Source organism: Phaethon lepturus, unplaced genomic scaffold, assembly GCF_000687285.1.
Source record: "Phaethon lepturus isolate BGI_N335 unplaced genomic scaffold, ASM68728v1 scaffold1440, whole genome shotgun sequence".
In the NCBI taxonomy this organism is placed as follows: domain Eukaryota; kingdom Metazoa; phylum Chordata; class Aves; order Phaethontiformes; family Phaethontidae; genus Phaethon; species Phaethon lepturus.
Window position 1 is genome coordinate 10,149 of NW_010512378.1, and position 15,113 is coordinate 25,261.

Here is a 15,113-nt window from a genome sequence, read left to right on the forward strand (position 1 = left end):
AAAGTCACATTGAAAGATTTAATGAGAGGCACCGTAGGAGGCATCATTACTGATACCACTATTGGCAGCGTGCACCTGTGAAGACTGTTGCTATTAGGCAGCTTTGAGAGCTTGTGTTTCCAGATGGCTTACATTTTGACATCTTTTGCCTTATTTTTTAGTGTTGCATTTAAATGGATATTGCCTTAACCTTATCTTCCTACCTATGGAGATCAGAATGCTCTTTTGCCTAACTATTCCAAATTCCTTACTAATGACATTTGCCCTCAGCAGCAGTTATCACCCTCTTTCCACAAACACACTCCAGGCACTAGTCTCAATTCTATGTGTGTTTTTACATATATTTCAACACTCCAACCTCTTCCTCCAAATCAAAGAAAGCAACATATCCCAGTTCTTCTCTCTTAAATAAATAATGATATCATCATCACCATCACTAATTTAGCTTCCCTCATCTAGGCTTTCATCTTGAATAGAAGACTCCTATCACTGGTCATCTGGTATCGAGTAACTTATTTACCTGTTGATTCCCTACCCTTTACTCATCTCTCTAGCACCTTCCAAATTAATGACTCATTTCCAATATCACACTTCTCACTCAACACACCATTGTTCTTCCCTCACCTAAACCATACAGAATATAGCAGAAGGTAAAGAGAAGGTAAATAAAACCATCATTATTCTCTCCCCTCCTCCTCCAGCTCTTTTGAAATGCTTTGCCTTTTGGGGAAAACACAAAGGCAGTTCCTACTGCCTTGCAGTATGTTGTAGGTCAAAAGCTCCAGAGAAATGGCAGTGTACATCAGACTCATGTAACACGTTACTGCATCTGTAGATATGCCTAAAAAAAACCTCGCTGCTTAAAATGAATGCCTTATTGTTTTATTACATACGAATCAAAAACTCTTCTGTTCTTCAAAATATCTTTAGTTTACAAGAATTTCATTTTGCTGAATATAAACATACTACAAGGAACACAGAAACCTGTAAGCTTAAAATGTATCTACCAAAAGCACCAGCTATTCTACAATAGACTATTTCAAGGTGCCATGACTTTAGAAGAAAGCTGTTTTACATTATCAGTGTGTTTTCTCCACATATTAAAGAAAAAGCTTTTTAGGGCAAGAATGTTTCATTCTAACACATTCTTTTATATTATAATACCAACCAATACTACTACTTACATTGTTACTAAGTTCACATGTTCTCTTATACTTCAGGTCATAAATTTAATTTAGTTGTCTATCTATAGAAAATTAATGAAATGCAACAATACTGACATAGTCTTACAGAGTCTAGTATCTTAAACCTTCAGCTCTTTGTATCTATTCAGAACCACATAACAAATCTGTGCACTGCAATTTTAAAAAAATAACAACATTAATTCCAAGTTAGCAGGCAGCGTATTCAGTAATACTGCTTTGATTTTCAAAATACTGCATTCCTTTGTATCTACATACATGAGGTAGGATACAAGCATCAGAAACACAGCTAGGCAAATAAACCACCTTATATGATGTTATCCATCCTCCAAAGCAACTTCATGTTAAAACTCATTTCAACTTATCACATGATTATTGACATACTGAAATACAGATTCTACCCCTGCAAATGAGAGACTTTCTTCCTTCTTATGCAGGTATGATATGATGCTGCCATCTTGCAAGAATATACAATATACATCGTTATTACAGAAATGAAAGTACTACTAAAAAACCCATCACGACTGTAGTGAGGCACTGAAAAAAATGCAAGCGTGAAACCTTTTCATTACTGCATACACACACTGTATGGTACGATGTTTATCCTGCCTGTACAAATATCATGGCACTTGTTGAACTCTGCACAGAGGTCAGATCTTTCAGACAGCAGAATTTGAAGAAATTTATAAAGCAAATTGGGTGGGAGTTTTTCTGTATTTCTATCCCAGTTGCCAACATTCAGCTTTTTACTTTTCCACTAGCAACAAAATACCAGTGGCTGTACTGGGTGAAGTGAAGCAGGTGTCTTAAGTATGTTGGACAAACCTACTGACACAGCAGGAAGTCTACTTACGTCTGTGGAATATAAGTCACTTCTGTCAGCATTCGTAAACTGCACCTAAATTAGTAAACATTTTTTGTAAAGGCAGCATCCAACAAAGATGCAAAGACTAGAATGGCAATTGGTGAGCGTAACGGGAAACAAGAATGTACTCAGGTTCTTCTACTCCTCCTGAGGGATGACTGGACAGAGGGGCTTGGTCAGGTGAATTTTATCATTTTGGTCCTCACAGAGCCATCAGACTACTGAGATGGCCATCTAGAACTCATCTTAATCATGTGTTTATAGACACACTGCCTTGGACAAACACAGTGGTATATCTGAATGTCTGTCTTTAAAACATCTTTGTAAAATATGTACTGCACCTACCTTGATGAGGTAGAGATGTATCAATCTCTACAATACCTATACATATATACTTAAACACAGACAAGTTTTAAAAAAATTTCCTTCCACAAACTCAGAATTTTATGTGTCTGGGATATAGATGTTTTACGATACATGTAGGCTCTTTTCGTTACATGCCCTGTGTGCACAAGTGTTAGAATATTCAAACAGAACAATGTACTTTGTTTTGTACTTGTATTTGCATAGGATGAATGCATTTAAGAACTAACCCCACAGGGATGTAAACTTGCAGGATCAAAAACCTATTGTGTGCGTCCACAAAAGCAGACTTTGATAATCTGTCAAAACCTACACATGCAAAAAAAAAAATCATCCAGAAAACTGCACACACAACACTGAATTTTGGTGGGTTGTTTCTTTTTTTTTTTTAGAATATCAAATGACAAATGCTACGCCAGAATGAAGAATTTAAACTTCAAGTCTAAGTTTTTTTGCAAGTTACTCACAAATTGAGCAAAGACATTTTCAGTGGAAATGTCTTTAATGTGACTGCTTTTTTGTAAATTTTAACGTTTTTGTTCACATAGATCAAAACGTCAAAACAGCAAATGTCAAAATACTTGAAAGAGTTCAATTTTGCTAGAAAATAAAGTCAATTGGCAGAGTCAAGTAGAGTTAATTCAGGATTCTAGATTATCCTCGGGGGAAGAGGTATATTCACACCAGAACTTTCAAGCAATTTCATGTTTCCTTCCTATTAGTGGATTAGCTAGCCCTAAATATTAATTATCTCAGTTGGTGACAAGTAAAAAAATCTCATGCTTCTGGAATCAGAGTGAATTATTCTTAAACACTAGTATCAAGATTACAATCACTGTTTGCATTTTGCATTATGAGCTACAGATCACTGAAAGTTTCCTGTTGCACTGCAGCAAGAAAAGAAAATGTAACACAAATAAGCTTAATTTGCTGCCAAGTACAGCAAGATACTTCGGTAATCTCATAAAAATTTCATACTGGAACTTGTTACAGTGAGTTCAATTTGATCTTTTAATGTAATACAGTACATTTTTATAAACTTAACATTATCATTGCAGAAGAGCATGCTAACTGAATGTTAGCAATTTATCTTTTATACATAATTATACTCTACTGTAGCTACTGTACGCAGATCTCAAAATGTTAGTACATAAAATATTCATTTTCTTTATATGAGATGAGAATGAACTTAGAAGAGGTTTGAATATAAGAACGAAATATTTGCTGTGCCTATTTCTCAAGAAATAATGAATTACACATTATAACTCAAGAAATCAACATTTAAATTGCAAAACTATAGCTTAAATTTACATTAAACATTATGATCAGTAATGTGCATCAATATTCAATGAAGTTTAACCTAACCATATTTATGCACATAAAGCCTCAGGAGTCTGCAGCAGTTTCAGCATCAATTTTTCATATTTTTGTATAAAATGGACTTAAAAGGTACATCTTCCACAAATGTTTTCAGTGCAATTCTGTCAAAAAGGAAAATATAAAGCTAGCTTTCAATCATTTCATACCACAGAACCCCTCCCCAACAACTTGCATTTGCCCTGCTGAAGCATAAGCAAGCCAGTTCCGCTGTGCCAACTATTTCAAAGTCAATTCAAATTAACCATAATTGCCTTTTTAGGCAGCATTTCTCTCATTTCTATAGGTATAAATATTAAAAAGCTGAATACTGGAGGGGGGCAAGGGGGATGTTAAGCTGAGGCAGAATAATCTAATTGTTTATAATACCTTTTTCCATTGGTAACAAAAAAATGGATAATGAAAAAATTCTAAAGGTTTCTTTACTAGTGATCTTATAGTTTGGAAATCACTAAATCAATGTTTCAGTATTATCCTTTCCTCTAATCTTTACAGGCCACCTTGCAATTATAATTTATTTATTGATGGATTATGTGAAAATGCTCCATTATTCAATGAGAGAAATTTTTCCTAAGTTAGAGATTGATTTTTTCACATGTTGTCAACTGTAGGGAACCAGAAGGAAAACAGCACCTGAAATTATAATATGTGCTTGGCTAAGCATAGTGTACTAACCTATACATTTTGGTTCAAAGACAGTTTGTAAACTGTAAAAATGCATACAGGATACTGCTTTAACTGTTTTGTTTCTATTTTTCTGCAGATTATACCTAAAAAAAACAAACCAAAAAGACAACCTCTCTCTGGCGGCACAAAATAAAAATGGAGCTTCATTCAAATCTTGAATACCTTGACTGCAATAATCAACAGCTGGTTATTCAACAAAAACTTAGCTCTTCATACCAAAAAAAGAGGCTCAAAAACCAAAAACAAAACAGAAAGGTACAATAAACTCTCAATAAAAGGTTCTCTCATGAGGCAACCTACCATATACTACTGCTAGATACGAGTTTCCGAAAAACATTACATCCCATTTTCAGCACATTTTTCATAAACATGCAACTTCACTATAAAATACAAAACACTTGGCTCTCAAGAACAGGTTTATAAAGACACACTGCATCAATAAAATTTTTCTTTGTGATTAACTTTACATTGCAATAAGAACGTATTTTCACTAATGTTTATATATCAGATTTCATATTATAATGTAGTAATAATTTGTCTTTGTGAACATCATGTTCAGAAGGAAATATCTATACACATTAACATACTAGACTATTAAAAACTCAGTTACAGAATTTTATTGATACAGTAGATTAATAAAAACTGATAGGGCAAGATAAAATGGGTAAGGTATTCAGTACATTATTTAATAACACACTTTTAAAATTAAAATATTTTAAATCTTTTTTTGAATTTTCAATGCCACTAGAAGTCCAGAAAAGTCTGGCATCAATACTGAGGTGTAAAACAAGTCAAACCACTTCTTTCACAATTTGCATCCCTTGCATTATTCTATCCAACATTGTTCAACTGTAAAAGAAAGTAATTTAGCACCTCTGATGATAGGTAGGTGCCTAAAGGTAAACACTAGGTTAGATTCACGAAGGAAACAAAGACCGTTTTTCTTGTTGTCGTCTTCTCAACAAACAGTGGCAAAAGAAAGTGGCACTATTTGTTCAACTGATTTTTTTTTTTTTCACAGTTAAATGTCAACAAGAGTACAAATACGAACACTGACAGATATTGCTTGAGATCAATTTTCAACAAACTCTGTTCTTTCAGGTTTTTTTCAATCAATAGATCCAATAAACAGTGGGGTACTGTCAGTTTAAAGCCGCAGATAAAAGCTATACAAGCACTTTAGAAGTCAGAAACATTAAAAAAAGAACTATTTACAGTTGTTTTCTTCTTTAGTTCATATGTCTACAAAGCCAGCGCACATTACACTTCACAAAAATCCACAGTTAATGATATCAACATGTGTGTGGCTAAAGCTTGTGACCTAGGGACTGCAAATGCAGGGGCAGTAAAACAAGTTTTGTCTTTTTTTCAGCAACCCCATTTGTGCACTAACAGCTTCATTCAGTCTCAAGCTTTATATTAAAAGCATTCTTCAAAGCTTTCACCTGGAAGGCTGATAACTACATGCTCAATCATCGCCTTTCCCTTTTGGAAGTTCTACGACGGACCTGTTTGGGGAAAAAGTATTTTAAATGTTTTTACAGAAAAGTTTTGCAAAATTCAAGAATAAAAATATTTTATAATGGAAAAAATGCTTACTCTTGCAATAATGTTTCAGTAACTGTATACAGTGTTATTCATTACTCATTTTATCACAGGTACAAGTCTCAGTCAATGACCAGGACATAACTTTGATGTTACTGAGCCTGTGTTCTTCAAGTATTCAAATATAATCTAGTTTCCTTTTTCAGAGTTTTCATACACTCAGATGCTCCAAAAATGTGTTCAAAAGCATGAAGGCATTCACATCTACATTTTTAGTATTACTACTAACTTTACTAACATATTTATATGACATAAATATAAAAAACAAACTTATTTTAACGTATTTGCATATGCTGGTAAGAGGAAGAAATTGGTTTAGCACTCTGCTCCAAGATGCCATACAGTTTGCAGTACTATTCTTTTTGTGTTCCTGTTTTGTATAATAGTAATGTTTCTTTATAACCTAGGTGAGAAGAATGGGCATGAGTTACCTGGAAGAGCTAATCCCCGTGAATACTTTCATAATCCCATGAAGTACTACAAAACTCAGGCAGACAGACAACAAAAGCTATATAGAAGAGAAAATTTAGGATGCTTGACAAAAATTGACATTTTCTAAGAAATGCAGCTTCTCTGGGAAACTACAGCGCAGCGCCACTACACAACGCTGGCAGTTGAGAATCACCTCATTCTTTTTAAAGGAGGAAGGTTAAGTTCTAAGAACAGAAGTTATTCTCTACCAAGACTCACAAAGAAAATCTTAGGCATTTCTCTTACATTTATTGTGGAAACTTCCTCTTCTTCCATTACTTCTTCCTGGGGAATGTCATCACTGACAGGTGAACTACTCTGAAATACATCCATCTCTTCACTAGATTCATTCTCCTTGCTGGCTGCTTGCTTGGAACGTCCTGCACGGCTATAATCAGAAGAAAAATAAAGATCAGTTTCACAGTATATGGATCTGGACATGTATAAATCATATGAGAGCAAACATTCTACTTTACAAGAACAGCAGCCTTAAAATATCATGTTATATAACACTTCTATCTTATATACCTATCTAGTTCATCCATACACGGAATAGAACTGGAACTAGGAGGGCGGACAAGAGCATTTGAAAACCAAATTCTTCCAGAAGAGAGGGCTAGGAGTACAAAATTGAACAATTTTTGCATCTACAGACAAGACAGATTTTTCCTCTTCAGTGCCAGAATACAGGCCAAAGAAGGTCGACACAACAGTAACTACTGAAAAGGAAAAGCCAAACAGACAGAGACTGAATATTGGGGTTTTTTTTTTCCCTTCAATTCCACAAGTAGATGCATTCTACTTCCACAGTTTATACACAACAAAATTTGAGTAACTGCATCTGTATTTTCAGACTTAGAAGAACCCATATTGCTTTTTATTAAATTAACACTGTAACAAACTTAACTGCAAGTCAGCTAGCTCATGCTAAGAGTTAGGGATAATCAGGATAACAATACCTTAATCAGGATAATCAAGAACAATCAGTCAACAATATCTTAAATTGCCTTTGTTAGTCATGGGAGCTGAACCATAAGCAAAAAGCACCCATTTGCTTAAAATGCTTAAAATGAGAACTCATCCTCAGCACACCTTAAAAAAAGAGCCAACTAGATACGCATCTAAAACTACACAGCTGCACCCACATTACCATTTTGGTTTGGGTCATTAGCACAGGTCAGAATCAAATCACTGAATCATCCTGCTTACTGCAGTTTGGTTTGATTCATGAAGTTGTCTTGGTGCACCCAAATTAGGTGACTTTATGGATTAAAGTAAACCAGAAACTGTTCCAGGCAAACGACAAACACACTTCAACCCCAGTGGGGGCATACAGATCCAGAAGAATTGTCCTTTGAGAGCATCACACCACACATGTGGCAGGAATTTTCAGTCCTGAGAACCACACTAAAATTTGTACAAAATAAAATCTCTGAATTGCATATTATAATTATATACCATTGCGTATTATATATTATATATATATAATTTAATATTACATACAAGTACATGCTATAATTATACTATAGTGTGGCTTTCAGCACCAACCAACATGACATCTTTTGAGAAACAATACAAATTAGCCCAACTCAAGCCTTCCATGGCTGATAGAAGCAACACAATTGAAAAAAAAGCATAAGAATTAGTCACAAGCTAGGTTCATCCTTTCACACAGTACAAAAATGAGCCAGTTCACATGCACTAATTGGTAACCAAATCCGCTATCAGAAATAGGTTATACACCATCACCTCATAGGTAAAACCACAAATTCTTATGCCAAATCCATCCCCAAGGAGATAACAAAGTTTTAAGCATTTGGATTAAATATATTCTATCTTGTGATACACAGTGCTGCTCTGTCTATCAACTCCCTTCAGTTAAAACTGCTATAGATATGTATGTAGAAAAGGGAGAAAGGTCTGACTACAATACACTTTGAAGACTGAGGAATTACCACAGTCTTACCTTTTTCTTGCAGATTTATAAAAAGGACAGTCAAAATTCAGGTGGTCTGATCACAAAAAATAAAAAATACACATAATATTTTTTTGGATGAAATCTGGAATAGACCCAACAACTGTGAACCCTGAACCAACTTACTTGGGCTCCTCATGCCAGGAACAATGTATGTACAACATGAACAAGAGCTCTGCCTGTTAATCATGTGTACTGATACAGTTTACTTTCTGTTTAAAATGCAGTAAAGAACCACACTGAGTTCACCAATTTCACCAAGAAATGAATCAGAAGCTACTTAAGTATTTACTAAAGGGCATCTTTGACAAATGCCACGTAACACATCACCCAACAAGAACTTGTTGGCATGTCTTCTCTACATGGCAGTAGCAGCTTCCAACTCTTGTTCCACTGCACATGTAGCACTTCTGTAGTAACTAAGACAGTGTTAGGTGGTTACAGAGTAAAGCAGCAGGAGAGGTCTGACCTGAGGTGGGGAAACAGAACACTGTAAAGGTTGGGATATTGTGTGTGGAAAAATGCCAGAACACACGACCCAATGTGAAACTAGAATTTGAATTGAGGGTACACGCTTCTTCAAGCAAAGATCTCTGGTATGGAAAAAACCCAAAACAACCACCAGCGGCCCAGTAAGTCCCGTCTACTTAAACACTTCTGCTTTACATATATTGCATATATATGTAGAGAAAAGGTAGAGATACCCATAGTTTCCTACAGTAGGCACAAGAAAATGAAGATAGCCACAGAGTTTACCTTCATTTTGGAGCGTACTACACCTCAGAATTTTCAAGAGCTACTATCCTTCATAGATTGTAGCACATTTTATTCATTTGAAATGATTCAAGTGGATAATAAGAAGGCCACAAATTGGAAAGTAAGTGAACATTCATTTAAGAAGAAACAGAATAAACTTATTCTCCACAATACTGTTTCACCACAGTAACAATTTGATTCTTCCTCCCTATGCAAAAAAAAACCGGAGCACTTTTCATGCCTTGAAGTCGTAATAAAGCCCTGTCTTCAAGGCCCTCATGTGCTTTATTGACTTTTCTCCTAGAAGAGCAAAGCTACATATATGCTACCTGAGCACATTAAAAACTTACTCGTAGCCTCTTGCTCTGGTTTGAGATGCTCTAGGAGAAGCAGCTAGGGAGAACATTTTAGAAATAACAATGACAATTTGTTTTCTTAACTGTCAATTTAAGTATTCTGAAATATTTTCAGTAGATGATTGTTTGGGGGCAGGGAGGCATATTTTTAATTTTCACTAAACACAAATTTAGAAAATATTCACCACTTACACTTTTTTTTGCTGTGATGGTGGTGTTTTTGATGGCCTTCCTCGTCCTTTCTGTGGCGTAGACTGTGCTGATTCAACTGTACTAGTTTCAGATGGTTCTGCTCTGTTTTGAGGAAGACCCAAATTGCAAAGTATCAAATTATAACTAATGTCCAAGGATAAAAAAGATGCAGCTTAGAAGAAGATGGACTTACCTTTGCTGTGTTCTTTTCTGTGTCCTATTTTGCCTGCCTTTTGGTTTTTGTTCAATGTTTTCAGTTTGCCGCTCTTCCTCCTCCTCCTCCTCTTCTGCTGCAGCTGCTGGCGTTTGTTTTTTTTTGCTCCGTTTTGATGACTTTGCTACTGGTTCTTCCTTTGGTGTTCCCCCATTATTTGCTTTGGGAGGACGTCCTCTTCTCCCTTTCTTTGGTGGACTGTTCTGTTCATCCTCACTTTCTATTACATCTTCTTTTAGCCTTTTTTCCTCTTGCCATTGTGTTTCATCAGATTCGGAAACAACTGCAGGTCTCTTCCTTCCTCGCTGACTACCTCTAAGTTTTTGCTCTTGACCCAGTTTATTCAGATCATCTATGCTTAGTTTCTCTTCTGAATCTGTGATAGCTGCTTTCTTCCTTCCTCTAGGCTTCTCCATCTCTGACTGAAAAGGTAAATTTTCAAATTAAATTTAAAAAAAATTTAAAATCTTCAAATTAAAAAATTGAACTGCCATATTAAACTGTCACATACGCAAAAGCTACAGAAACTCCCCCTCAACAAGATAACGAGTCTTCAAGTTACACAGATTGTCTGCCATATGCAGTTCAAAATCCTTTGCAAAAGTATAAACACATACATACATATAAAACACCAGACAAGAGAGAAAAAAATATTTCAAAGGTGAACAGTTAAAACACTGAAGTGTGTAAGGTCTTCCTCATTTGTATCCTCAGCTGTGGCAAACACAATTGGCTAGAACATCCATAACTGTATTTTTATCAATAGGAAAAAATAAAGATCAGAGTATGGGAATTGTCAGCTTGTGGCTTCAGCTCTGTTGTGAGCTGCAGGGTGCTTATGCCTGGCTCCCATGCTGGCAGTGGCAAGGGACTAATACAGAGACTCGGGCAACCTGAATTTATCACTGAAGAACAGAAGCACAGGAATTAGTGGTAGCTGTCAAAACACTGCTATCAGAGCTGCACGAAGACTCAACATTTGCTCTGTGCAGCAAAAAAACCACATCCAATCCTTTAAAGAACCATAGAATAGTTTGGGTTTGAAGGGACCTTTAAAGGTCATCTAGTCCAACCCCCCTGCAGTAAGCAGGGACATCTTCAACTAGAGAAGGTTGCTCAGAGCCACCTCCAACCTGATCTTGAAAGTTTCCAGGGATGGGGCATCTCCCACCTCTCTGGCCAACCTGTGCCAGTGGCTCACCACCCTCATTGTCAAAAATTTCTTCCTTCTACCTAGTCTAAGTCTACCCCCTTTTTGTTTAAAACCATTACCGCTTGTCCTATGGCAACAGGTCCTGCAAAAAGTCTGTCCCCATCTTTCTTACAAGCCCCCTTTGAGTACTGGAAGGCTGCAAGAAGGTCTCCCCAGGGCCTTCTCTTCTCCAGGCTGAACAACTCAACCCTCTCAGCCTGTCCTCACAGGAGAGGTGTTCCATCCCTTGGATCATTTCTGTGGCCCTCCTCTGGACCCGCTCCAACAGGTCCACGTCTTTCCTGTGCTGAAGGCTCCAGACCTGGATGCAGTAGGGTGCTCCAGGTGGCGTCTCAGCAGAGCAGAGGTGCAGAATCCCCTCCCTCAACCTGCTGGCCACACTTCTTTGATGCAGCCCAGGATACAATTGGATTTCTGGGCTGTGAGCACACACTGCTGGCTCCTGTTCAGTTTTTCATCCACCAGTACCTCCAAGTCCTTCTCGGCAGGGCTGCTTTCAGTCTCTTATTCCCCGGTCTGTACTGATACTGGGGACTGCCCCAACCCAGGTGCAGGACCTTGTGAAGTGAAGTGATCATGTCCCTGTACTCAGCACTGGTGAGGCTGCACCTCAAATACTGTCTTCAGTTTTGGGCCGCTCACTATAAGACAGACATGGAGTTGCTGGAGCGTGTCCAGAGAAGGGCAACGAAGCTGGTGAGGAGTCTGGAGAACAAGTCTTACGAGGGCCAGCTCAGGGAACTGGGGTTGTTTTGCCTGGAAAAACGGAAGTTCATAGGAGACCTTACTGCTCTGTACAACTACCTGAAAGGAGGTTGTAGCAAGGTGGGTGTCGGTGTCTTTTCCCAAGTAACAAGAGATAGGACAAGAGGAAATGGTCTCAAGTTGTGCCAGAGGAGGTTTAGATTGCATATTAGGGAAAAATTCTTTACTGAAAGGGTTGTCAAGCATTGGAACAGGCTGCCCAGGGAGGTGTAGATGTGGTGCTTAAGGACACAGTTTAGTGGTGGACTTGGCAGTGCTAGGTTAACAGTTGGACTCGATGATCTTAAAGGTCTTTTCCAACCCAAATGGTTCTATGATTCTTTACCTCTCCATGCTCTAGTTCTCTAAAGTGCACAGTAAAGTGCCGTAAAAGAGTGCAAAGACTTCAACAAGCAGCTATTAGGGCCAGAAGGATTGCCCCAACCAACCCTTACCCCTGGGTGAAAAAAGTTTGCCCACCTACCATTTCATGGAGACCATGACTATTTCATTTTGGACCATGAAATGGTCCAGAAGTTCAAATATTTACAGTATTTCACAGTTTCATACCAACGGTTATTTCAAACTAATGTTACTGTATTTCAACATATATAAACACTAATTTATTATTATTTGCCTCATTGCAATTTAATCTACATAATTACAATTATGCCACTTAAAACCAGATTGTGTGTGGGGTTTTCTTCCTTCACATCTCCCTTGTGACTTAAAATAGAAGTCAGCTTACAAATGTATGTCTCCACTTTAGCCATAAACTCTGGTCAAGAAAATGCAGAAAGAAAAACTAGAAGAGGTATGAGGGGAAAAAAAAAAGGAAAAGAAATTGATGGACAAAGAATCACGCTAGAAGGAAGTAAGAAAAAAACGTTTTAACAACAATGACATCTCCTGCCAGTTCATGATTTCAGTGACAAAACCATTGATCTAGATCAGTGACGTCCTCGTTATTCCCTGTTCTGTTAGCTTTTGCAGTGGTTATGAACATCTATTATTGCAGCTGCTTTTATTACATAAATAGTTGTAGCCAAGTTTCAAAGTAAAGTTTATCCTTCAGGTTAAACAGTGTCCCACAACCTTAGAATGAACATGTTACTCTATGATGTAACCTGGACCAATATCCTGAATAGTGACATCTTTAAAACATGGACTTGCCAGTCCCCGATTACAATTCTGCTTCTCAGTTAATGCTTACTATAATCTGCTGCTCAGCTCCAAAAAACCCCAAAATGAGTTCTGAATCAATACCTTAAGCAACTTGTCCACATATTCGAAGTGAAATGCAAATTCCCTCAAAAGTACTTGAAATACTAAACTGTATTTGCTCTATCACTTCACTTTGTCAGTTACCAATTCAACCTAATGCTTCTAAACAGGAATTGCGTGCAAGCACCTGTTTGGACTTTCAGAGTTTTCAAGTTTTACAACTAAAGGGACATATTGATACAGGAAGCATCAGCAAGACAGGTTTAGGTTTTTTTGGCAAGAGACTCCTGATTCTTCTGGTTTTATTATAAGGCAGTTTGTTTTTCCCACAAGATATCACAGTGCAAAATGGTTATTTGCACTTCAAGACAAGCAAAAATTCAGGACATTTTTACTAGTCAGTAGCTTATGTCCCAAGCAACCTAGAAAAATGCAGACTGACTGCCACTGGGAGAACAGAGAAATGTCAGAGACAGTCAAAAAAAATAAAGCAGCAGTGATGTCAGATATAGGACATCTTTAATGCATTCTAGAAAATCCAGTTGTAACAAATCTGATCTTGTTTCTATTATTACTTTTTCATGCATATCCCAAATACTACAAAAATACTACAGACTTCCAACTGTTATTAAGCCACAAAGAATCAAAATTTACTAGTGGTATGTGAAATTCTTATTATTTGAACTGCTCTTTGAATTACAATACAATTATCATTTTCTTTAGTGGTTTATTTTCCTGTATTATTATACAGGCGTAAATACTACTTGAGACAATATTTAGCCTGTTTATAATTTCATTAATGTATTAAAGCACTACATGAGTTAGAGTCCAAACCAGTTTTGATATCCTCATTAGGAGCCATTAGCATTACTGAGCTACAGAAATACATAAATCCATCAGTAAGAATTAGTAAGTACAAGGCTACCACTTTCAAAGGTCTACCACTCTCAAATGCCTTGGTTGAGGTGGAAGAAGGGTGGAATATTTTCCATTGGAAGGGACCTACAATGATCATCTAGTCCAACTGCCTGACTACTTCAGGGCTGACCAAAGTTAAAGCATATTAAGGGCATTGTCCAAATCCCTCTTCAACACTGATAGGCTTGGTTAGTGGTCATTCACTAAAATCCTTGAGACAGAGACATGTAATTTCTCCTGAATGATCCTGACACTGTAAAAGAGCATAGCATTGACACCATTCTGCCACCCCTTGGGGTTCAATGTTCTCACAGAACAGTTCGTTTCTCTAACAGCACAGGCAATTTGCCTGTTAATCATTAAGACGATTTTACATCCTATAGGATTGTATTGGTCTATGTGTATCAGTTAGCTAGCTCACTCTACCCTAAAAGCCTGTTGAAGACCATATTATGAACAGAGAGCTTTAAAATCATGCTGCAGCTGCTACTTGTGATACCTGGCATTCAGAACCAAGCATTTTCCTTCACTGCAGTACAAGTTGCATGCAAGAAAACAGAATCCATATGGCTATTCAGACAACTCTTCCTTGAACTTCAGTGTCAAATCATTGTCCCCGCTTGGTATTCCAGATCACCAGAGAACAAACAGTTGCTATTTCTTACAGGTGTTGAAAGGAAAACACAGCTGGCTGGAAAAGGACAACATGCCTTAGAACCAGCGATGGGACAATACAAAAAAAGGTGAAAATTATAATGCATCAACACTGAAATGAGATATTATCACTTTGATAGCTGTGAGAAAGAAACCATATAGTATACAGACTTTTACAACCTCAGAAGGCAATCTGAAATTTCAGATTAAACTGCTTCCCCAAAACTCCAGATTAGTTGATCATTCTTAAATTAATCCAATTTATTGTTCCAAAACTATACTTCAATTAAACATCAA

The 15,113-nt window shown here is 37.0% G+C and overlaps 1 protein-coding gene across 3 annotated transcripts in view; it reads right to left on the reverse strand.

Annotated features, from left to right (window-relative positions):
- Positions 1-5,099: 5,099 nt before the first annotated feature.
- The window catches only part of PDS5B (PDS5, regulator of cohesion maintenance, homolog B (S. cerevisiae)), a 93,517-nt gene continuing 83,503 nt past the window's right edge, over positions 5,100-15,113 (reverse strand). For 2 of the 3 annotated variants that reach the window (XM_010286564.1, XM_010286557.1), the window contains exons 31-34: positions 10,043-10,485; positions 9,850-9,951; positions 6,817-6,958; positions 5,100-6,002 (exon numbers count right to left, since the gene is read on the reverse strand). In XM_010286564.1, the coding sequence (XP_010284866.1) occupies positions 5,967-6,002; positions 6,817-6,958; positions 9,850-9,951; positions 10,043-10,485 (723 nt within the window). In that variant the 3' untranslated portion in view covers positions 5,100-5,966. The remainder of the gene's footprint in view (positions 6,003-6,816; positions 6,959-9,849; positions 9,952-10,042; positions 10,486-15,113) is intronic. The other variant, XM_010286572.1, reaches the window with a different exon arrangement.